The sequence below is a fragment of the Sarcophilus harrisii genome, chromosome 1, assembly GCF_902635505.1.
Source record: "Sarcophilus harrisii chromosome 1, mSarHar1.11, whole genome shotgun sequence".
Lineage (NCBI taxonomy): Eukaryota > Metazoa > Chordata > Mammalia > Dasyuromorphia > Dasyuridae > Sarcophilus > Sarcophilus harrisii.
Window position 1 is genome coordinate 57,557,209 of NC_045426.1, and position 21,678 is coordinate 57,578,886.

At 46.1% G+C, this 21,678-nt stretch overlaps 1 protein-coding gene across 1 annotated transcript in view; it reads left to right on the forward strand.

Annotated features, from left to right (window-relative positions):
- Positions 1-21,678, forward strand: part of PLXNA1 (plexin A1) — a 277,345-nt gene that overhangs the window by 229,460 nt on the left and 26,207 nt on the right. The window contains exons 24-30 of the mRNA XM_031964586.1: positions 5,201-5,347; positions 6,417-6,576; positions 7,241-7,344; positions 9,900-9,996; positions 10,496-10,686; positions 12,118-12,287; positions 20,834-21,046. Coding sequence (XP_031820446.1) covers positions 5,201-5,347; positions 6,417-6,576; positions 7,241-7,344; positions 9,900-9,996; positions 10,496-10,686; positions 12,118-12,287; positions 20,834-21,046 — 1,082 coding nt within the window. The remainder of the gene's footprint in view (positions 1-5,200; positions 5,348-6,416; positions 6,577-7,240; positions 7,345-9,899; positions 9,997-10,495; positions 10,687-12,117; positions 12,288-20,833; positions 21,047-21,678) is intronic.

Genomic DNA, 21,678 nt, shown 5'->3' on the forward strand with positions numbered 1-21,678 from the left:
TGTGTCTTAAACTCATTTAAACTCTAGTTCTTTTGTTCTAGGCTCTTCTGCCCCCAATAAATTCGTTTTCTCATACCTGATACCCAAGATCACCCCTTGGCCCTGAAGACCAGGACAGGCCTATTAGGGGAAGGAGAAGAAAGGCCTGTTGTGAACTGCTGGGAGACTGAGGGAACTGTAGGAGGATGATAATCTGCTGGCTCACAACAAGCCTTGTTCTGAGCCCAGGGATGGCCATCTCCCCCCGTGATTTCACTGTTCCCATGGGAGGCTTTTCCAATTTGGAAACTTCCTCAGAATGTACATTATATGTGCGAGCCCCCAACCATGCTTTCCCCAGAGCTTTCTTTGTATACTCCATCCCACCTGAAGGGATCCTTAGGACCCCTCATCTGCAGCAGCATATGGGGGGGGGGGAACGGGTCTCAGCTCCGGGGGTGCTCAGCGTTCTCAGGCTGGAGCCCTGCACGTGGGGAAGGAGCAGCACATCAGTCGGCTCCCAACCAGGGCTGAGGGTGCCAGGAGCCATTGGCCCTGGCAGCCCTTCGGGGACTGCTGAATTCTGGTAGAGCAGCAAGTTGTTTTGTGGAAGGAGTAGGCCCTGTCTGGGCTAGGTGTGACTGCTGAGTCTAGATTGTCCTGAGACCTTAGAACATGGAATGCTAGGATCCCAATGTTGGCCGGGATCTTAGGACATAGACTGCCTAAATTGGGCGGGAAATATAAATAAGGTGTCAGAACTAGAAGGGACCTTAGAAATATATAGAGAATATAGACTGTGTTATATATGGATCTTAGAATGTAGGAATATAATATTAGACTTTAGGAACAGAGGAACCTTAGAATATAAACTCAAAAACCGGAAAAGATCTTATATCATGGGATGTTAGAAGTAAAACTTTTAGAACATGGGATGTCATGGATGGAAGGCACCATATAGAATATTTCAAGATAGATCATTGGAGCTGAAGAAGGCTTCAAAACACAGAATGACCAAACACTTAGAAACTTATGTAAAGATAATTTTAGTATATGACTATTTGTTTATGAACTTGGCTTTTAAAAAAACAAAACAAAACTATTTTGGTAACTATTTTACCGTGACTGATTTCCTGTATAAAAATATTCTTCTGGAAAGGGCTCCATAGACTTCATCATACTCTGGGGGGTGGGGGTGGTCCAAAACAGAAAAGTTTAAGACCCCCTCCCATCTTTGATGTGATCATCACTATATTGATGAGGGAATTGAGGTTTGGGGATTGGGGTGGAAAACTATTGTCCAAGGTGACAAGCTAGCCAGAGTCTGAGCCCAGGTCTTGTGATTCTCAGGCTGATGCTAATCGTTAGGGAGGACTTCATGAAAAAGGTAATTGTTGATTCAGGTAGGCTAGAGCATGGAGGGCATTGGATAAGGAGAAATCCTATTTATGTTATGTTTTGTAAGGAATTTTTGTATTTTGCCTCCAGCTGTCCCTTATAACAGTCTCATGAGGTAAACTAATTTTCATTATCTCCATTTTACAGATTAGGAAGCTGAGGCTCAATGAAATAACGTAGAACCGTAGCATTTAGAGGAACTTGCTTGGACTTCATGTATTGAGTCCAGCTTCTTCATTTCACAGATGGGGAAACTGAGGTCCAGAGAGAATTGGCTTAAAGTCACTCAAACTCCTGGGGTAGTTGGAGAGGCTGGGCCCGTCATTCTCAAATCTCCATCGGACTGGCTCTCTTCTAGCATCTCCCTCCCTCAGTGGGCCTGCCAGGAAAGCAGGGAACTGCTCCCTCCTTCCCTTTCCCCCCAGCTTTGTCCAGGGACTACTTAAGCATCCCAGTTCCAAGCATCCCAAAAGTGGAGGGAGCGGAGACAGGACAGGGAGAGGCAGGCTTAGCTCTGTAGAGGGGCCACTCACAAGGCTGCTTGCCTGGCGGTCATTCTTTTTGCTTTTGTATCTTCCAGGAAGAGAGATGGCTATTAATAAACGGCTCCCAGCCTCCAAATTGGGTCGCCTTTCTCGCTCTCCCTTTCTCCCTCACCCTTTTCCCCTCTCCCGAAGCTGACTTAATGAAGCCGAGTTTGCAAATGAAACATAATTTCAAAGACAGGCGTGTTGTCGGAAGGTCTTGGGATGATATATGCATGCTCCTGCTCGTTAGCAGCTGTCTCTTTAATTACTGCAGATGCTAACGAGATGCTAACAGCATATGGTGACAGGGGGAGCAGTGCACTTTGGTCCAAAGGACAATTTATTTGTGAGGTGGCCGGGAAGGAGGGAAGAGGCTATTGGAACTTCTCTGCAGCCTTCCCACTCAAAAACCTCCCAGGCCCACTTTACCGCCCTCCCTCTGTCCCTGGGCGAGAAGGCAGGTAGCTCCACTTGGGGGATTCTACCTTGGCCAGACCTCTGGGGACTAGACCTGGAGGAGGCCCATCCGCAGGTGGAGGCCCATCCGCAGGTGGAGGCCCATCCACAGGAGGAGCCACAGCGTGGCTGATTCTCTTCCTGGTGAATGGCTTCATGGCCATGGCTTGGGATTGTAGGATCGTAAGCAGTCTGTCTAAGGCTCATCTCTTCCAGATTCCGACTGGAATCCTCCAGGACTCCCAAATCCCTTCCTTTCACTTCATCCCATCACATAGTCAAACGACAGGTGTTTGTGGAACATGACTCCTAATTCTCTCAAGTTGACTCCTCCTTCAAGGTTCAGCTGAGCTCACTTCCTCTAGGGATTCCTGAATATATTTCCTTATACTTATTGCCACTTACCCAGAACCTCTCACACAAAATAGAAAGGAATATAAAGATAAAAAAAGTATTTCTATATACTTAGAAATATAAATACATTCATATAAAGGTATAAATATACTTATAGAAACAGTACATTCATATAAATAAATATACTTAAAGATACATACATACAATATACATAAAGATACATAAATTTATATGAATATACTTATGGAAACATACATTTGTATGAATATATTTATATAACTACTTATAGAAACAAATACATTTATATGAATTTTAATAAATATTCTTAGAGACATAACTATATTTATTGAAACATAAGTATATTTACAGAACTATAAAGGAGTATAACATGGAATCCCCATTTAGTCGACAAAGTCACAGGCTTGTTGGTTTTTAACTGGAAGGAACCTTAGAGGTGAAATCCCACCTCGCCTTATATGACAGATGAATAAACTGAGCCATAGAATTATGTGACTTGCCCAACCTCATACAAATAAAACTATCACAGGTGGTTCTGCCCTCAAGTTTAGGGCTTTCTACATGGTGCCGGGCTGCTGCCTCTGAATGAATTGATTTGAATGCCCTCTAGAAGCAGAGGTTGCCCCTTTTGGCTCCTCGTATGTTGGGCAGGATGCTCGGCATCTCTGAGACGTGTATGATATTGGTTATTTCTTGTGCCAATCCTATGCTGGCACTATGGCAGTACATGGAAATCAAAATCCTCAGGCCTGGCTCTCAAGAAATTTACCATCTAATAATAAGATGAATAACTGCCGCTGTAGCCCATTACCCTTTTAAATTTTTTAAAATGTATTGATAAGTTTTGTTTTTATATCATCTACATTTATTTAATGTTATTTTATTTTTCCAATTAAATGTAAAGACACATTTCGATATCCATTTGAAAAATTTTTGAGTTTTGAATTTTCATCCTTTCTCCCTAAGATGGTAAGCAATTTGATCTAGGTTATCTAAACACATTACATTTTTGAGCACTTTGCACATGTGACTTTGTTAGATGAAAATGGCTCATTGTGAGTCGGTAAAGTTCAAATCTTTCTAAAGTCCTTCAGTGCCTTAGGTGGATTTCTCTCTAAAACTATAAGTTATAGATGATTGCTGACCTTCATTGAGTGGAAGAAGTTATCATGCTGGGAGTTCCTTCCATAGATCAAACCCAGGTCCAGACCCTCTTCCTCTCATCCTCTCTCCCCAGATAATCTCATTTGATGCTCACGACAAACTCTGTGCACAGAAGGGGAATCCAAGAGGGGTGGGGAATGAAATATTACTGACTTTATGAGGCAGTATAGAATCAGGTGTGTAATTATGCCAGGTAGATAATAAGTTCTGGAAGATGCTGGAGGTAGCAGAAATCTTCGAAAGCTGCACAGAGAGTGGGGCTGAGCTGGACTTTGAAGGATGAATAGAATTTGGAGAGGTGGGGAAAAGAAAAACGTAGGATTCCAGGCAAAGGCAACAGCATAGGAATTCTAGACATTCAGCTCTGGACCAAGGGCTACTTGGGATACAAAGATGAGAAAGGTTCCGGCCGTGTTGGGCAAGCACAGCTGATATTTCTCAGTCAGTCAAACCATCAACAAGCTTTTATTTAGCACCTGTATCCCAGGTGCTCTGCTAGACACTTGGGCTGTAATGACAAAAATGAAGTAGTATCTGTTCTCAACAATCTTATGTTCCACCGAGGAAACAACACGTATGTGTGTAAATAGATGTAGATATATTGGATTACTTGCCATCTAGGAGAGGGGGAAAGTTGGAACACAAGGTTTTGCAAAGGTTAATGGTGAAAAATTATCCTTGCATATGTTTTGAAAATAAAAAGCTTCAGTAAAAAAAAAAAAAAGAAATAGATGTAGAATATCAACAAAGTAACTTTGGCAGGAGAAGGAAGAGATTCTAGCTAGTGGAATTCAGGCAAGTCTCATGTCTGAGAAGAGTGGGGGGTACACATGGGCCTGGGTCACAACCTTTGCAGGGTTATATTGATGGGAGAGAGTAAGTCCTACATTTGAAACAGTTAGAGAATTGTTCATTTAGAAAAGCAGTAGATCACAGAAATGTGTTTTACATGATTACACATGTGTAACCCACGTCAAACTGTTTTCTTGATGAGGGCAGGTGGGGAGGGAGGGAAAGAATTTGGAATTCAAAATTTGGGAAAAAATGTCATGTAATTTAGAGGAAAGTAGTTTTAAAAAACAGAGCATGGTTCAGATGATTAATAAGTAGGAATTCAGCCATGAGGGAAGTCAGTGGACAGTGGGCTTCCTGGGGAGGTAAGTCTTGAGATTTCTCTTGACCGCTTTGAAGGAGCTCCTGTGCTTGGTTTGGGATGGCCCGTTCTCGAGTTGCTGCCTCCGGGGAGGCTGTGCGAGCCTCTTGATGGAAGCTCTTCCTTGACCGGTGTTCCTTTCTTTCCTCAGGAGTGTGCAGGGGAGCCCCTCTTTATGCTCTACTGCGCTATCAAGCAGCAGATGGAGAAAGGCCCGATTGATGCCATCACTGGAGAGGCTCGCTATTCCCTGAGTGAAGACAAGCTCATCCGCCAGCAGATTGACTACAAGATGCTGGTGAGTCCCGCCAGGCCCTCCTCCCTGTGTCCCATTGAGAGGTTGGGGGCACATGTGGTATGGACTCCCATGCCGAGTTCCCCAAGGGCTCTTATCCCTCACTGCATGCGGCTGCTTCAGGGACCATCCCCCTTTGGGATCCCTTCTGCATCTCTCTATGGTTCCATCTTGCACCCCGAGTCCTTTTCATCACTTGGAGTTTCCTGGTCTCTCTTACCGCCTTGAAGTTTTCCAAGCCCCGCCAAGAGTTTGGTGTCTCTTCAGCGAGAATTCACCGAGAAGTGCCCTGGGCCTTTGTCAAGTCTGGGGGCAGAAAATAGGGTTCAGGAGGCAGAGTATTTACAGGGAGAAGGCACAGGAGAGAAAGCTCACACAGGTGGTTAAAGAATTGATGCTCCTGGGAGGCACTGTGACGGACCTTGGCCTGAGTCGCGGGTCAGTCCCTACCAGTGTGTCCCACAGGGTGGCTCACAGTGCCTCAATTCTGTGAAATTAGGGGATTGGACGAGCAGCCTCTAAGGTCCGAGTCTGTGTGAGGGCCTTCTGTCTCAGCATTTCACAAATCACCCAATGTGTCCTCCATGATCCCACTGCATTCTCCCAGCACCTTATGCGGGAGGCAGGGCATTTATTGAGCACCTGTAGCTAATAAGTGACAGAGCTGGGACCCCAGTTCCGATCTTCTGGCTCTAAGTTGTCTTCTCTTTCCCTGGCACTGTCTGACCCCCGAGTGTAGGAGTAGGTGAGGATTAATGGTCCGGCAAGAGCCTGGCCAGTGGTGACAGGAGTTTACAGGCAGTCAGTCCCTCTCCCTGGCATTTTCTCCTGCATGTGACCTTTAAAGTCCATTTGCTGGGTGGTGGGCCAGCTAACTGAGTGACTCGGCCCTTTGTCTGGCGGGTGAGCATCTCTTCCTGCCGTCCTGGGCCTGAAGTGAAGGATGGTCTATGGGGAGATCGGGGACGGCTGCCAAGAGGAGAAAAAGACGGCCGCTCCTTGGTCAGGAGCCTCAGGAGAGCCTCCTGCCCTGCCTCAGGTCATGCTTTTCCCCATCCTTTCCCCAATCCAGACGCTGAACTGTGTGAATCCAGAGAACGAGAATGCTCCAGAGATCCCAGTCAAGGTGCTCAACTGCGACACCATCACACAAGTGAAGGAGAAGTTGCTGGACGCCGTCTATAAGGGGGTTCCTTACTCCCAGAGGCCCAAGGCTGGGGACATGGACCTGGGTGAGCCAGGGGCCTGCCTGGGCTGGGAGGGGGAGTTCTGGGGCAAGCCCAGGAGGGTTTGGGGAGCCCCCCCACAGTGCCTCACGGAGACCCAGATTATAGGGAGAGGAGGCGGCACCCGGGGCTCTCGGTCCCCTGGCAGATTATTTACCCACTGTGCCGGACAGATACGGGAAGGACAGAACATTGCCATCCTCAGGAAGCTGGCGCTGTTCTTGGGGAAATACTCACTGGCTAGAGTCGGGGGCTGCTTTGTGTGGTGCAGACTGAGTTACTTTAGCAGTCCCAAGGAGGGCAGGAGCGGAGCAGCCTGGAGGGTTCAGGGTCTGAGCTGAACCCTGTGCGATGGCAAAAGCTAATTAGGAGAAGGGGGGGTCCAGCACAACTAGTGTGTCTGGGGAGGCACAGAACCGTCTAGACATGACCCCTGTAAGGCTGAGAAGTCATACAAATGCTTTCCAGGTAGAGTGTGGCTTCTTCCTGCCCTTGTCTGTGGTGTGATGGAAGCCCTCTAGCTGCAGCAGCAGGAGCCCCAGCCCTGGCTTCCTGAGTCAGGAAGCCCCCCTCACAGGGGGATGGCAGCAGAAGACCCACTCTCCACCCCCGACTTTTGCTTAGGAATCACTGCCTGAGCCTTAACCTCCCCTTTGCCCCCATCGTATAGAGTGGCGTCAAGGCCGAATGGCCAGAATCATCCTGCAGGACGAGGACGTAACCACCAAGATAGACAATGACTGGAAGAGACTCAATACTCTGGCCCATTATCAGGTAAGGCCTTTCCGGGGCTTCTCTGCAGGGAACCCTAGCAGCGGCCCTGGGGGCGGGAGGGCTGAGCTCAGAGTCAGCCTCAGGCCCTTGACACTTCCTAGCCCCAGTCGCCTTGCAAATAAAAACAGCCACTTTAATGGATACGTGTGTGTGTGGGGGCCATGCTCAGCATGTGGGGCTGCTCAAAGTCCCCACGTCCTAGAACTGGTGCCTCTTCCTTACCTGAGTGCTCTCTGGGCAGCCATGTTCGGGCCTGTCACAGGGGACTGGGCTGTAGGCGTGGGCTCTGCCTCTGAGCAGGTGTGGGGGGGGGGGGGGGGAGGGGAGGAGGCCGGCCCCCCGAGGTGGTGTGGGCTTGAGTCCATGTTTGACTTGTAACTGACCTTGGACAAGTTCTTAGCATAAAGAAATTGGGAATGGAAGGAATCGGAGAATCAGAGATGGGGAAGTTAGGTGAGGGCTAAAGGGAGCAGAGAATGTCAGGGCTGGAATGTTCCCTTAGAACAGGGAATGTCAGAATTGGCAGGAGCCTAGAACACAGGATATTAGGGCTGGAAAAGAGACTCTCATTTAATCCCAGGCCCCTGTTTCACAAAAAGGAAATTAAAACTCATTTCCATACAGTATGTGAGTTCTTTTTCTGCTTTGTTTTTCAACCTTCACCCCTTTCTTTAGATTCCCATTCCTATGCTGGTCAAGCCCCCATTCCCTATGATAGTAGCTCCCTGCCCTCTCTCTCTGCCTTGGATCTCTTCCCCTGCTAATCTTGCCTTTTTGTGCCTCTAGAGAAATGTTTCCTAAGTTCCTATTCCTCTCCTGCTCAAGCACTACTACCCTTGGCTCCCCATTTCTTATTGAATTGAATATCGATACCACAGCCTGGTTCAAGCAAGTAAATTCTCTCCTCCATCGTCCTTCTCTGCTCCCAGCCAGTCTGAGCTCCTTGACATTCCCCAACCTTATCCTACCCATTTCTGAATCTGTGTATTTACTCCATCTGACCCCTCCCTACCCCTTTTCTCCACCTGTTGCAACTTGATCTCTTTCAGCACCAGCTCAGCTGCCCCCTTCCATCGTCCTTCTCTGATCCCCAGAGCTTTCTCAGAATCCCAGAGGGCTTTGCATGTCCTTTTCCTATGACATCTGTTTTTTTTTCTTTATTGTAATTATTTTTGTGCTTGTCTTAATCCCTCCTGTTGAGGCAGGTGGTGGAGGGAAGGAGGCACATTGTGCTCCTTTTACTCCATTTGCCTGATGCTGTGCCCACACTGGATGGCATGTAGTACCATAGTGTACCAAGCACTGAACTCAGAATCAAGAAGACCTGGATTCAGATCCCGCCTCAGACTTTTACAGACTGTGTGACCTTTATGCTTCTTGACACTTTTTTTACATGTAAAATAGGGATATTAAGGCCCTGGACTCTCAGGCTTTTGGGAGGATTAGATGAGATAACATGTAAATTCTTTAAACTGTGATATCAGTGCTGTTATTGTTATCATCAAAGGCTCACTAGGGATTGACTTGGGTAGTCATGAAGGGGCTTCTCCAAGGTCACACAGCCAGTTCACAGCAGAGCTGAGCCTCAAACAGAGGTCTTCTGACTTCCAGCCTACTCTGTTCCTTATCTGTAGATGGGGATAATAATAGCTCCCCTGCCCCTTCCCAGGCTTTTTTATTCATTCATTAAAATTTCATTGAGACACAATGATTCAAGACAGTTCTGAAGGACCTATGGTGAAAAATGCTCTTCACCTCCAGAGAGAAATAATGAACTCGAGTATAGATTAAAGCAGACAATTTTTTGCTTTATTTTTCTTGCAGGTTTTTTTGGGGGGGAGGGGAGGAAAAAGAAGTGACATGGCAAATATGGAGAGATATATTTTGCATGATTTCACATGTATAATTGAGATTGTATTGCTTGCCTTTTCAATGGTTGAAGGAAGGACTAGAGGGAGGAAGAGGATTTGAAACTCAGAATTTAAGAAAAAAAAGGAATGCTGAAAATAAATGAATAATACTTTTTTAAAAAATAAGATTTTGTTGAGAGCCCAGATGATGTAGCACCTTGGGAGGTAGGACGGGGAGGGAAGACATATAACCATGTTCTAGAGGTTTGAGTCCTTCCCTTCCATGAAGTCACCTTAGAGTGAGGAGATAAGGCTTGTATACAGACCACAGAAGTATGAATTAAAAGGGTACAAGCCCTGTGAAAGAGCTGCAGGAGCTCGGAGGAGGGAAAGCCACCGTGGGAGCAGGGCACTGGGGAGGCTTTGTGAAGAAGGTGCCATTTAAGTTGGCCCTTGAAGACAGTGCAGAATTTCAAAAGACAGAGAGAGGAGCTAGAGGAGAGTGGCCCTTTGGGGCCTTGAAAGGATCCTGGAAAGATGTGAGTTATTGTGAGGGTCCGTGGGGAAAGCGATGCATGCTGAAAAGCTTGGTAGAATCTGGTTGTACGAGAATGTGTCCTTGCTTTGAGCAGAAGGGTGGGGAGGGGCAATGAATGGGAGGCTGTAACCAGGTAGGGCCCTGACCCTCAGCCTTTCTGACCACAGGTGACCGACGGCTCATCCGTGGCCCTGGTGCCCAAGCAGAACTCAGCCTATAATATCTCCAATTCCTCCACCTTCACGAAGTCCCTCAGCAGATACGGTGAGTCCTTGGGCAGAGACTGGAATCGAGACCATGTGAATTCTAATCCAGCCTCAGACTCACTTAGCCCTTCTCTGTCTTAGCTTCCCCAACTTAAAAAGGAGATAAGAACTCCTCTCTGGGGGGGCTGGAGAGGGGTTGGGAGGGTCCACTGAGCGTTTATCACCGAGCTGCTCAGAGCTATGGCCCAGACAGACTCACAGATTTCAGAAAAAGGGGGAGGCTTGCCCTGCCTGTGGTGAAACAGAGGCTGAGTGAGCCTCCATGTTGCTCTAGTACCAAGGAAAGGGTGAAAGAATCCTAAGCCAGTCCCCGACAGCTCGTCTCTGGGGAATTCCTGGAAAAGCGCGACTCGCAATATGTCGCAGGACTCGCAAGATGGGCAGCGGTCTTTGCTAGTGTGAGCTAATGGAGGTCCCTCAGAGCACGTAGGGATAGCTGGGATGCCATGGGGACTGACCTGGGCCAGGGTTGGTCATGCCCCGCTGTGTCCCCCCAGAGAGCATGCTCAGGACCGCCAGCAGTCCCGACAGTCTGCGCTCGCGCACCCCGATGATCACGCCTGACCTGGAGAGTGGCACCAAGCTCTGGCACCTGGTCAAGAACCATGACCACTTAGACCAGCGGGAAGGGGACCGAGGCAGCAAGATGGTCTCCGAGATCTACCTGACCCGGCTGCTGGCCACCAAGGTATCTGGGGCAGGGGCGACTGGGCCTGAAACTTTGGGGGGAGCCATGACCCAAAGGGCAGCTGGACAACAGCTAGGTTCGAACCCTGGTTGGGGTTCTCCTTCTTGGGCAGGCTCTTCTCTCTGGGCCTCAGTTTCCTCATCTGTTCATGGAGGGGCTACCTGGATGCTCCAACTCCCTTTGAGCCCCAATCCTGCGGGCCCAGGTTAAGGGTGTCATTTAGCAAGCATGCACTCCACACTTAGTTTGGTGCATTCCAAGCTCTGATCTCTCACTTTCGACAACTTGAATATGTCTTAAAAAACTGGGGGACTCAGAATGTAGGAGACTTACTGCTGACTTATGTACTTCCTAGAGTACCCTTGCTTAGGCTTTATGATTATAACATTTAGAGCTGGAAGAGGATCTTAGAGATCTCTTGATCAAACCCACTTCTTCTTCAGAGGAAGAAACTGATGATGTCCAGAGAATGATGCCGTGACTCATTTACCTTCTCTGATCTCGGTGTTCTTATCCGTAAAGTGGGGGTTGTAATCCCTGCCCTGTCTCCCTTCTAAAGGTCCTCCTGAGGTTCTTTACACAAGTAAAGTAAAAAGCCTTCCCAAAAATATGAAAGCACTTTGCAAAAGATTGGAGGGATTGTTATTAATTCCTTAGAACTCTCTGAGAAATCTGCTTTGCTCCCATAGTTGTTGACTAGGAAAATATATGTAAATCCATTTGTAAACCTCCCGGTTCTATGAAATGAACTCAGTCATCCTTGTCCCAAGGTAATAGTCAGTGTTGATTGGGTCAGATATTCATGTACCAAGTTTACACCTCCATATACCTGGGGGACAAATGAGGTGCTGGGGAGAAGTAAAGGCTTTTGGTTCACAAATTTCAATCTCGTTTTTCTTCCAATAGAAAGCTACTTTATTTTCTCTGTTTTGCCTGACCTTGACTGTGGGATGTCAAGCACATCTCTGTAGAAGACAAACCCTCTGCCCTCCCCTCCCAGGGAGTAGTTAGGAAAACCATAGTCTGTAAAGTGTGGGGCCCGGCATCGTGTCTCTCATCACTCTGGAAGGCTGTGCTTTTGAGCCGTTGTCAGTCATGGCTCCCCTCGTTGGAGGGATTTACCTGCTCCACTTCACAGTCCCTTGCCCAATCTAGTCTCCTTTTGGTTGGTCAGAGGTCAGGTGCATATCTTGATTAGGGTTTGGTCTGTATCTAGGATCAAGAATCCCATTGCACCCATAGTTAGACCTCCATATGTGAGTGGATGGAGGAAGGCCTTTCTGTAGCCAGGGGCAGGCCTCTTTATGTAGCTAAGATTAGGCTTCAGCCTGTGACCATTGAATAAAGCTCTAGCCGAGACAAACTCAGGGCCCCCATCCTGCCAAATATTTCTTATTCAACATTCGCTTCTTTTCTCCTGCCCACTTCCAGGGAACCTTACAGAAGTTTGTGGATGACCTATTTGAGACCATCTTCAGTACAGCTCACAGGGGCAGTGCTCTCCCCCTTGCAATCAAATACATGTTTGATTTCCTGGATGAGCAAGCTGACAAACACCAGATCCATGACTATGATGTTCGGCATACTTGGAAAAGCAACTGGTAAGTGGGGGATTGTCTCTGTGATGTGGGCAGGCCCAGGAGAAGAGGAAGGGCTCCAGGCCAGGGAAGACAACAGAGCAAACTTAAGGGGTGATTTTTGGTGAGAAGCCAGACATTTTATTGTTTCATGGGAGGAGGGAGTTGGGTTAAACAGTGAGAAGAATTTCCATTACTATGGAGAAAACATCATATATATATATATACGTGGGAAAAGTCTTGGGCCTGGAGTCAGTAAACAAGGCTTTAAGCTATGGCTGTGTTATTCAGTAATTTTGAAAACCAATCTCTCTGAGCCTCAGTTTGCTCACCTGTATACATAGAACTCATAAGACTTTTAGTGTCTGTCTCATAGAACTGTTGTAAGGATTTCACATGAAAATCTATGCAAGGTTTCTATAGCTGTAAAGGGCTATGTAAATGTCAGCGGTTATTACTATTTCAGAATTTAGAATTGGAGGACTGAAGGAGGCATTTAGAATCCCATTCCCCAGTGATTTTTAAAGAGTAGGACATGGGTATCCATGACAATTCAAGAACTCTTCCTGCTAGAAGATACTACCGTGTCTGTCCATGGTCCTGACCTTTTACAGGCAGGTGTCAGGTCTTGGAAGTAACTCCGCTGTGACTCCTGGCATGAGAGGGGACACATTCATGGAGGATGGTCTGTGGCTACAGCAGTCAACCCGGGAGATTTCCCTTGAGATGACTTTGAATTTCATGGGTTCCCAATGTTGTATTTCGTGTCCTGAATTCCCCTTAATCTATATTCATTCATTCACTGACATTTTTTGAGCACCTGTTTTGTGTCCATCCTTGTGGACAGTTTTAACCGATAGCTGGCATTTATATTGGGCTTTGGGGTTTGCCAAGTGCTGTACAAATATTATCTCATTTGATCCTTACAGCAATCCTGAGAGGTTGGTGCTATTAATATCCCCATTTTACAGATGAAGAAACCGAAGCAGAAGCCTAGGGTCACATAGCTAGGAAGTGTCAGAAGAGAGTCTTCTGACCTTAAGGCCAGCCCTCTCCCCACTGTATTACCAAACTGCCTCGGTTTCCTATGAGCTGTGTGATCTAAATGTCCTGTCTTATTCCTCTAAATGTCCCTTAATTTATACTCATGCATTCACAGACATTTATTGAGTATCTGTTCTGCTTCCCGCAGTAGCTATGATTTACTTGTGGGCTCCGTGATAAGATTCTGTGGTTAATACTCTGTCTTTATTACATTTTTCCATCTGTCCCTTTGAATGTCCCTTGGCTCATTCATTTATTCATTCATTCGTTTACTCATAGACATTTATTAAGCACCTACTCTTTATTTCATCCTTATTTTTTATGAGAGAAGAGATAGTGAACAAACCAAGATCGATACCATTAGAATTTTTGCAGTTGTGCACGAGATAAGTATGTGTGCCGCCTTAAGAAAGGATATTTGAATTGAGGGTTCAATTCAGCGGTACGTGGGGAAATATAAAGTGAAGCCACAGCATAAGCCATAGCATGGTTCTTATGAAGTGCCATAAGAAACAGGAGAACAGCGTGCCAGAAGAGGGTAGAAGGGGAGTTGGGAGAACTCTGGGAAGGATTCATAGAGGAGGGGACATGGGAATTGCCCTTTGAAGACTGAGTAGGGTTTCTGGATTATAGCCAGAGAGGGTGCAGTGAAAGAACCACAAGTCTGAGATAGTAATCCTAGTTCTCCCACAAAGTCACTATGAGATCTTAGGCAAGTTTGCTCCCTCTCTGTGTAACCCCCACTTTCTTCCCCTGGAATCTGGAAACTGAGTAGGTAGAACTGTAGGCCTGGAGTCAAGAAGACCTAAGCTCAGATGTGACCTCAGATACTTCCTGGCTGTGTGATTCTGGGCAAGTCATTTAACCCTGTTTACCTCATTTCCTCATCTGTAATAAGGGGATTATAATAGCACCTTCTTCTTCCTTCCTCCCGGTGTAGAGCAGGTGCTATATAAATGTTTATTCCTACCCTCCATTTCTCTTTCCTATAAATCCCATGAAGGGATTGGGCAAGATGAGTTCTAAGGTTCTTTCCATTTCAGAAGGACTGGGTTATTTTATTTTTCTTTATTTTTCCAAAGTCTCATGATAAGTGGGTCATGGGACCAGTTTTCCTGACTTTCAAGCCCAGGGTTCCTTTTGCTAATTAACAAGCATTTTTGAACACCTTCTGTATTCTAAGTACTGTGCTAAGAGATAGGGATCTAAAACCCCAATTGAAACAACCCATCCCTCAAGGAACTTAATTATACTGGGGAGAAAAACAATGTGGACCCAGATCAAAAAAATGTCAAAAATATGAATATCAATATGGAAAGCCGTTTGCAGACTTTGGGGTGGGCCAGAGAGCACTGACTATAGAGATGGAGATGGCCTTTGTGCCTGGCACTGTATTAAGCATCAGGGATGCAAAAAGGGGTGAAGTCCCTGCTCTGACAGAGGTCAGCAAGAAGGTGGGCGAAGGTTGTTTCCCAATCCAGGACCTTGGTCTGTGTCCCTGACCCCTCCTCTCCCAATCCTGTTTTTGAACTCTTCACTCCCAAGAAGTTACCCTACAGGGAAGGGAGAGGATTACAGGAAGGGGGTGATGAAGATGCAGCTCCGTGTCTGAGTCCAGAAGGCAGGCTCATGGAAGGCCCTGGGGCAGTCGTCCCTGTCACCCCTTTTCTGTACCCTGTCCCATGCCTAACCCTCAGGAAGTAGAACCACCTTTCCAAGGTTTAGAGGGGAAAGTCCAACCATGCGTTCACTTTTCTTTCTCCTCGAGGCTTCTGGATCTTGCCTCTCTGGCAGCCTCCTCCCTCCCCTCCAATCTTCTCAGTGGAGAACCTGTCCCTATGCCTGGCATGTGTAGAGACAGAGTGAGAGAGAGAGAGAGAGAGAGTGTGTGAGAGAGTGAGAGAGAGAGAGAGAGAGAGAGAGAGAGAGAGAGAAAGAAACAGAAACAGGGAGGGAGGGAGGGAGGGACACTCACACACAGAGACAAGAGAGAGGGAGGGAGGGACAGAGAAGGAGGTAAGGAGAGGGAGGGAGGGGAAAGAGAGAGGGGGGAAAGGAGAGAGAGAAGAGAGGAGGGAGAGACACATGGACACACACACACACACACACACACACAGAGACAGAGAGAAAACACGCATATTTGACTGTCACTGTGCATCTTAGCATATATTTAAGATTGGAACAGATCTTAAAGGTCATCTCGTCCAACCCTTTCATTTTATAGATGAGGAGATGGAGACCCAGAGCAGTTCAGTGACTTCTCCAATGTCACACCGCTAATATGTAGTCAGGGGCTTTCCAACTGCTAGTCTAGGTCTCTCTGCTTCTCTCCCTGTCATCTCTAGCTGTCTCTGTCTCTGTCTCTGCTTTGAGGCGTCTCCATCTCCTAATCTCTGTCAGGTCCCAGGTGCCTTCCAGGTCCTGATTCCAAGGCCCCTCCCAGCTCTGCCACTCTCTGGCCTGGGGGTATGGCTCTAACATTCTCTTTTCTCAACTCCTCACATCTCCAGCACTTGGTATTTTTAAAGTCCCTTCTGAGCTTTGACATTCTATGCGTCTTTGAATCTACCGCAATATTTAATCATTTCAGCCATTAGTTAGAAAGAATCTTTCACAGTCGGGAGGTTGGCTCTGTGTGACCCCTGTCCCACCATTCAGGCACCCCTCTTCCCTGCTAGTGCGAAGCTGGTCCTGGGATCAGATGCACAATTAGGAGTCTGAGACGTCTACGGGTTAAGTTGATCTGTGCTTCCCAAATCACCCCAATTAATTCAGAAGAATCTAGCCCAGGTCTGGGAGAACGGCTCCTATATTCCTGTCCGCATAAGGCCGGGCTCCTTGGAGATTGGGGGACACAGAAATGTGAGGATTTTCCTTTGTTATTATTTATAGATTGACTGTCAGCTGTCCCAGTCAGCCTGGAAATGCGTCTGTGTTTGCTACTGTTGGAGCCCTTGATAGTGTAATATCCCACCTGCCACAGGTGTAAGATTAGGCTCGTGTGCAAACATGCATCCATGACCCTGCCTTAGAGTGTCTGTGTCTTACTGTGTCTGCGAGCCACCTTCCTCTGGGTTTGACCTTGAGTGTGTATGTGTGTGTGTGTGTGTGTGTGTGTGTGTGTGTGTGTGTGTGTTTGCACACATGCATGTAGTGACAGAAGAGCTCTAGAGCTCTTAGAGGTCTTCCCATCTAACACCCCCTTCATTTCATAGATGAGGAAACTGAGGCACGGGCCAGGGAAGTGATTGCTCAGGGTCACACAGAGAGCGAGTGGCAGCAAGTTTGCCTTCGAATCCAGGCCCACTCAGTTCCAACTTAAGGCTGTTTCTCTTCTACCTCCCTAGTCGCTTCTATGTTTCTGTGTCAACGCTGCTTTGTTTTAGCATGTTCTTTTATTATTTAACCTGTAATTTCACTGAGATTGAGGAACTCCTTACATCAGTGTACATCTGCAGCTGTGTTAGGATTGAGGGTCCTCTGGGGTCAGCTGGCCACTGGATGTCATGGGTGGGCCTTGGAATGGAAGGTCATCGTAGATGTAGAGCTAAAGAAAAACCTCAGAAGTTATTAAATCCACTCCCCCCATCTTTTTTTTGAAGCAATCAAATTAAGTGACTTGCCCAGGGTCATACAGCTATTAAGCATCTGAAGCCACATTTGAACTTGGGTCCTTCTGACTCTAGGACCTCTTTTTAATGAAGAGAAAGCAAGCTCAGAGCCGCTGGAATCATGTGGCAGACCCAGAGTTTAATATTCTTAACCCCTGACTACTCCTCCAACCCCAGGTTGGGGACTAACTTCTGCACCGTCCTGTCTCCTCCTGCAGCTCCTCCTGCCTCTGAGCCTAGCTCTCCATCCTCTCGCCCACGCTCCCTTTCACATGTTTTGCCCCCACAGTTCTGTGAATTCCTATAGTTCCTCTACCAAATAGACTCATGCCATCATCCCCTTCATACAAACAAGGAAACTGAGGCGCTGAGTAAGGGAGGAGCGACTTCTTTGTGGGGGTGGGAGATTAGGCGTGTAAAATCTTGCCCATATGGTCTAACATGACTTATAGGTTGATTTTTTTTTTTGGTAGGACTACTTTCCCCCTTTCTTTTATAAGTTGTTACTTTAAGGGATAGTTACCTGAGTAGGAAAGAGGGAAGAGTTATATTTAGAAAGGAAAGGGATATAAAAGTAGTAATACACTTAAGAATTTTCTTTAAATATAAAGACCTTTTCCCTCTTCATTCATCCTACTTCCTTAGTGCCAGTTTCTCCCCCTGTCTCTTCTAAGAGCTCCTGCTAGACTGAGAATATGGTCTAATGTGATTGGGGGGGGGGGAGGTCTGAGGACCCAGAAGGAATCAGGAAGCAAAGGAAGCATGGATGGTCCATTTGGCATCGGGGGCTTAGAGTTGGGGGATGGTTGGGTGCCTGACAAGGGGCCCTCCTGGCCTATAATGACCAGAATTGCATTATCAAAATGGCAGACTTAGAAGGGACCCCATTTTCAGAGGAGGCCCAGAGAAGGAGAATGCCCCAAATCATACCGCCAGAGAGTAGCAGCCCCGACTTAGCGCACCTGACGCTGACTCCTAGGCCAGACATTATTAACTTTAGTTTACACATGAGGAAACCGAGGTTTGGGTCACTGACCCTGGGGTAGGGCCCAGGCCTCTTTAAAAACAGTCCTGTTCCTAAGTGACATTGATATGGCCTTGAAGGTTTGTCAGTTACATCACATTCTTATTATACCAATTGCTCTTCATCACAGGCCTATGAAGTACTATAGGTCAGGTCCAGCTCATGGGAGGCGACTGGGGAGTGGAGAGATCAATTGGCTTGTTTGTGTGGCACGGCCCCTGATCCCACTTGGGATTTGAATCCAAGTTCAGTGCTGTCTCCACCATACTCTGTTTCTTTGACATCATTTAGTGGACTGGCGCTGTCTCTCTCTGGGTCTCCCCTCCTTTCTGTCTGTCTCTATCTGCCTTTCTCTCTTCCCCCTGCTTCTTCTCCCCTTCCTTTTTCCTTCCTTCCTCCCTCCCCTTTTCTCCCTCTTCCTTCCTTCTCCAGTTACTCCATGACTTCTCCCCAAGGACCTAGAAATCAGCAGCCAAGAGGCCTTGTGGGAATTGGGAGAGATACAGGCAGTCCTTGGCTTAGAGTGATTTCATTTGCAACGATTCACACTCACACCTCCCTGCCTATGTTATTAATAACACCCCCCTGCCCATGTTATTGCAAACACCCATGGTCTTACTTCCCATACTTTAGACAGGCAGAGTACAAATGATATTGCTCAGTCAGTGGCTAATGCTGTGGCTAAAAATACCCAATTCTTCAGGTTTGGGGACTGAGGAGCCTGTTCCTGCCCTTCCTAGTTCCTCTCTCGGGGCCTTCTCAGCTCCTTGGCCTCAGGTACAATCCCTTTCCTGGGACCTTTTAAATATACTTCTATGTAATCAGCCATTCTTTTATTACAGGACTTAGTCATATTAATTTATGGATTAGTAACTTGCACTAGTATATTAGATCACAGGAATCAGAGAATAGAGATCATATATTCCAACTCCTTTTTGCAGATGGAAAAACTGAGGCCCAGAGGGGTTGTTCAGTAGGTGGAATTTGAATTGAAGCCTTCAGCAGTGCTATTTCTATCATTGCCCACTACCTTATAGTTGATTAACATGGAGGGTTTATTCTTTTTTCTTTCATTCCTTCCTTTGTTTTTTCTTCCTTTCTTTCTCTTTTCTTCCTTCCTCCTTTCTTGTTTCTTTTTTCTTCTTTTCTCTTTTTTCCTTCTTCCTTTTCCCCTTCCTTTTTATGTAATAGACCTTGAGTCCCAGCAGCAAGAAGAGACCTGGTAACACTGCACAGAATAATGAACATTAAATTAGAAGACGTGAATAATAATAAAAATTCATATTCCTATAAAGTTTGAATGTTTACATGGTGTTTTTTTTTTAAGTCCCTGTAAGTTAGGAAGTTTAGGCATTTAAACTATAGATGAAGAAACTAAGATTCTTAGCAGTTAAATATATGATTTGCCCATGAGTCAAACAGCTAATGAGTGACTGAGGCAAACATCAAAAGTCATGACGAGTCCTAAGTCCAAGTCCAGTACTTTTCCTATTAAACTGTACTGTTGTTTTCAGTCAGAGGTTGAGTCCTTGGATCACCTTGTTCTAGTCCTCTCTCTGGTCTTCAGTTTCCTCATTCATAAGATGCTACAATTGAGATCCCTCCCATGAGCCTACAATATTGATTTGTAGGTTCTATAAGCCAAGAATCCCAATACCTCCTCCCCAGAGTCAAAAACAGTCTCTCAGATCTGGGCCTTCAGGTGATGACTGGTCCAGGAAGCTTATTGGAGTTGGCAAGTGACAGGGAACTGGGTACCTTCTAACAGTGAATTCACAGGACCCTCACTTGACCAGAAAGGATTGGCTGAGTCTTCTCTGTGATACCTTTAGAAAGTAAAAAAGTGAGGCTGTAGGAACAAATAAAATGTTCATAACAAAATGGGCCAGGAAAACAAAATATCACTTTGTCCTATAAAATGTATGTCTAATTCTGCATTTTAAGCACATCATCTCTTTGGCAGAAGTGAGTAGCATGTTGCATCTTCCGTCCTCTGGACTTACCATATTATCATAGATCAGAGTTTTAGTCTTTCAGAGTTTGAACATTCAGTTCTTGGGTCCTTTTCAGGTCAATCATCATTCTGTTATAATGTCCTTTTAGCCCTAAAATTCCATGTTCTGATATCCCATTGATCTGTATCATCATTCTGTCCTGTTTTCTTTTTCAGTTCTAACATTCTGTATTCTATTGCCCAAGACAAGTCTGGTTCTCCTTGTTCAATTGCCTATTTCAGTTCTATCATCATTCTGTCCTAATATCCCTTTGGGCTCAAAAATTGTGTGTTCTAATGTCCCTTGCAACACTATCATAATTATATCCTATTGTCTATTTCAGCTCTAACATTCTGTGTTCTAATGTCCATCATTCTGTTCTATTGTCTGTTTCAGTTCTAACATTGTGTTCTGTTATCTAATTGAGCGTTCTATCCTATTGTCTGTTTTGGCCCTAACATTGTGTTCTAATGTCCATTTCAGTTCTGTCATCATTCTATCCTATTGTCTGTTTCAGCTCTAACCTTCTGTGTTCTCATCCATTTCACCTCCATCATCATTCTATTTTATTGTCCATTTCAGCTCTAGCATTCTGTGTTCTATTACCTTTTCTGGTTCTAACATTTCATCCTAACATTCTATATGCTAATATCCTTTTCAGCTTTACCATTCTGTCTTCTGATGTCCCTTTAGCTCTACATTTTACGTGCTACTATTGTGTTCTCTTGTCCATTTCAGTTCTAACTCTCCATGATCTTCTGTCCATTGCAGCTCTGAGGTTCTATGTGTTTGTGTTATTTTAATGCTCAGATCCAGTGGAGGAGCCATATGTGTGAGCTCCTTTCTTGGGGACTCCACTGACATGTCTCCCCCTTCTTCTTCCCCTGCCCTCCTCAGCCTACCTCTGCGCTTTTGGGTGAATGTGATCAAGAACCCACAGTTTGTGTTCGACATCCACAAGAATAGCATCACGGACGCCTGCCTGTCTGTGGTGGCCCAGACATTCATGGATTCCTGTTCCACTTCCGAGCACAAGCTGGGCAAGGACTCGCCCTCCAACAAGCTGCTGTATGCGAAGGACATCCCCAACTACAAGAGCTGGGTGGAGAGGTGAGCTTCGCTTCCTTTTGTTTATAAGGGTTCCTAAAGTTTAGTGATCCTGCCACCTCAGGAAGGGGATAGAGCTCCTTGGAGGGACCTGGCCAGATCTCCCGCTTGGTCTCCACTTTTTGATTCCCGATGGTATGTTAGTGAACAGTGAATGGATGCACAAATTGGATTGTTTCTGGGCCCTAGGGACTTTTGTGTTTATTCTGTGATATGCATATACTCATGGGTGTTCTACCTTGTTGTGAGTGTATATCTAAGTGTTGCCTGGACCTTATTGTTGTAAATATGTCTGGCCTCTGTGCTTGTGTGATAATCATGTGTAAAGATGCATTTTCTTGTTTCTATATCTGATGCTCTGTGTATACAGGCCTATATGTTATGCAGGTGTGGTATCCAGGTGTATTCAGGGGTATTGTGGGTGTGTTTACCTGAATGTGTGGTTAGGAGGTTAGCTTAGAGGGTCTAAATATTCACATTTGCATTGCATTTTGAATTCTTACTCACTGATGTGCTGATATACAAATCCCCTCCTCTATGAGCCTTATCTGGAAGCTGGAGTACTTGCAGAGGATTGTGAGTAAAGATATTAGGATGTCCTGAGGGTATTTTGTGTACAACCTGAGCCTGTGTTT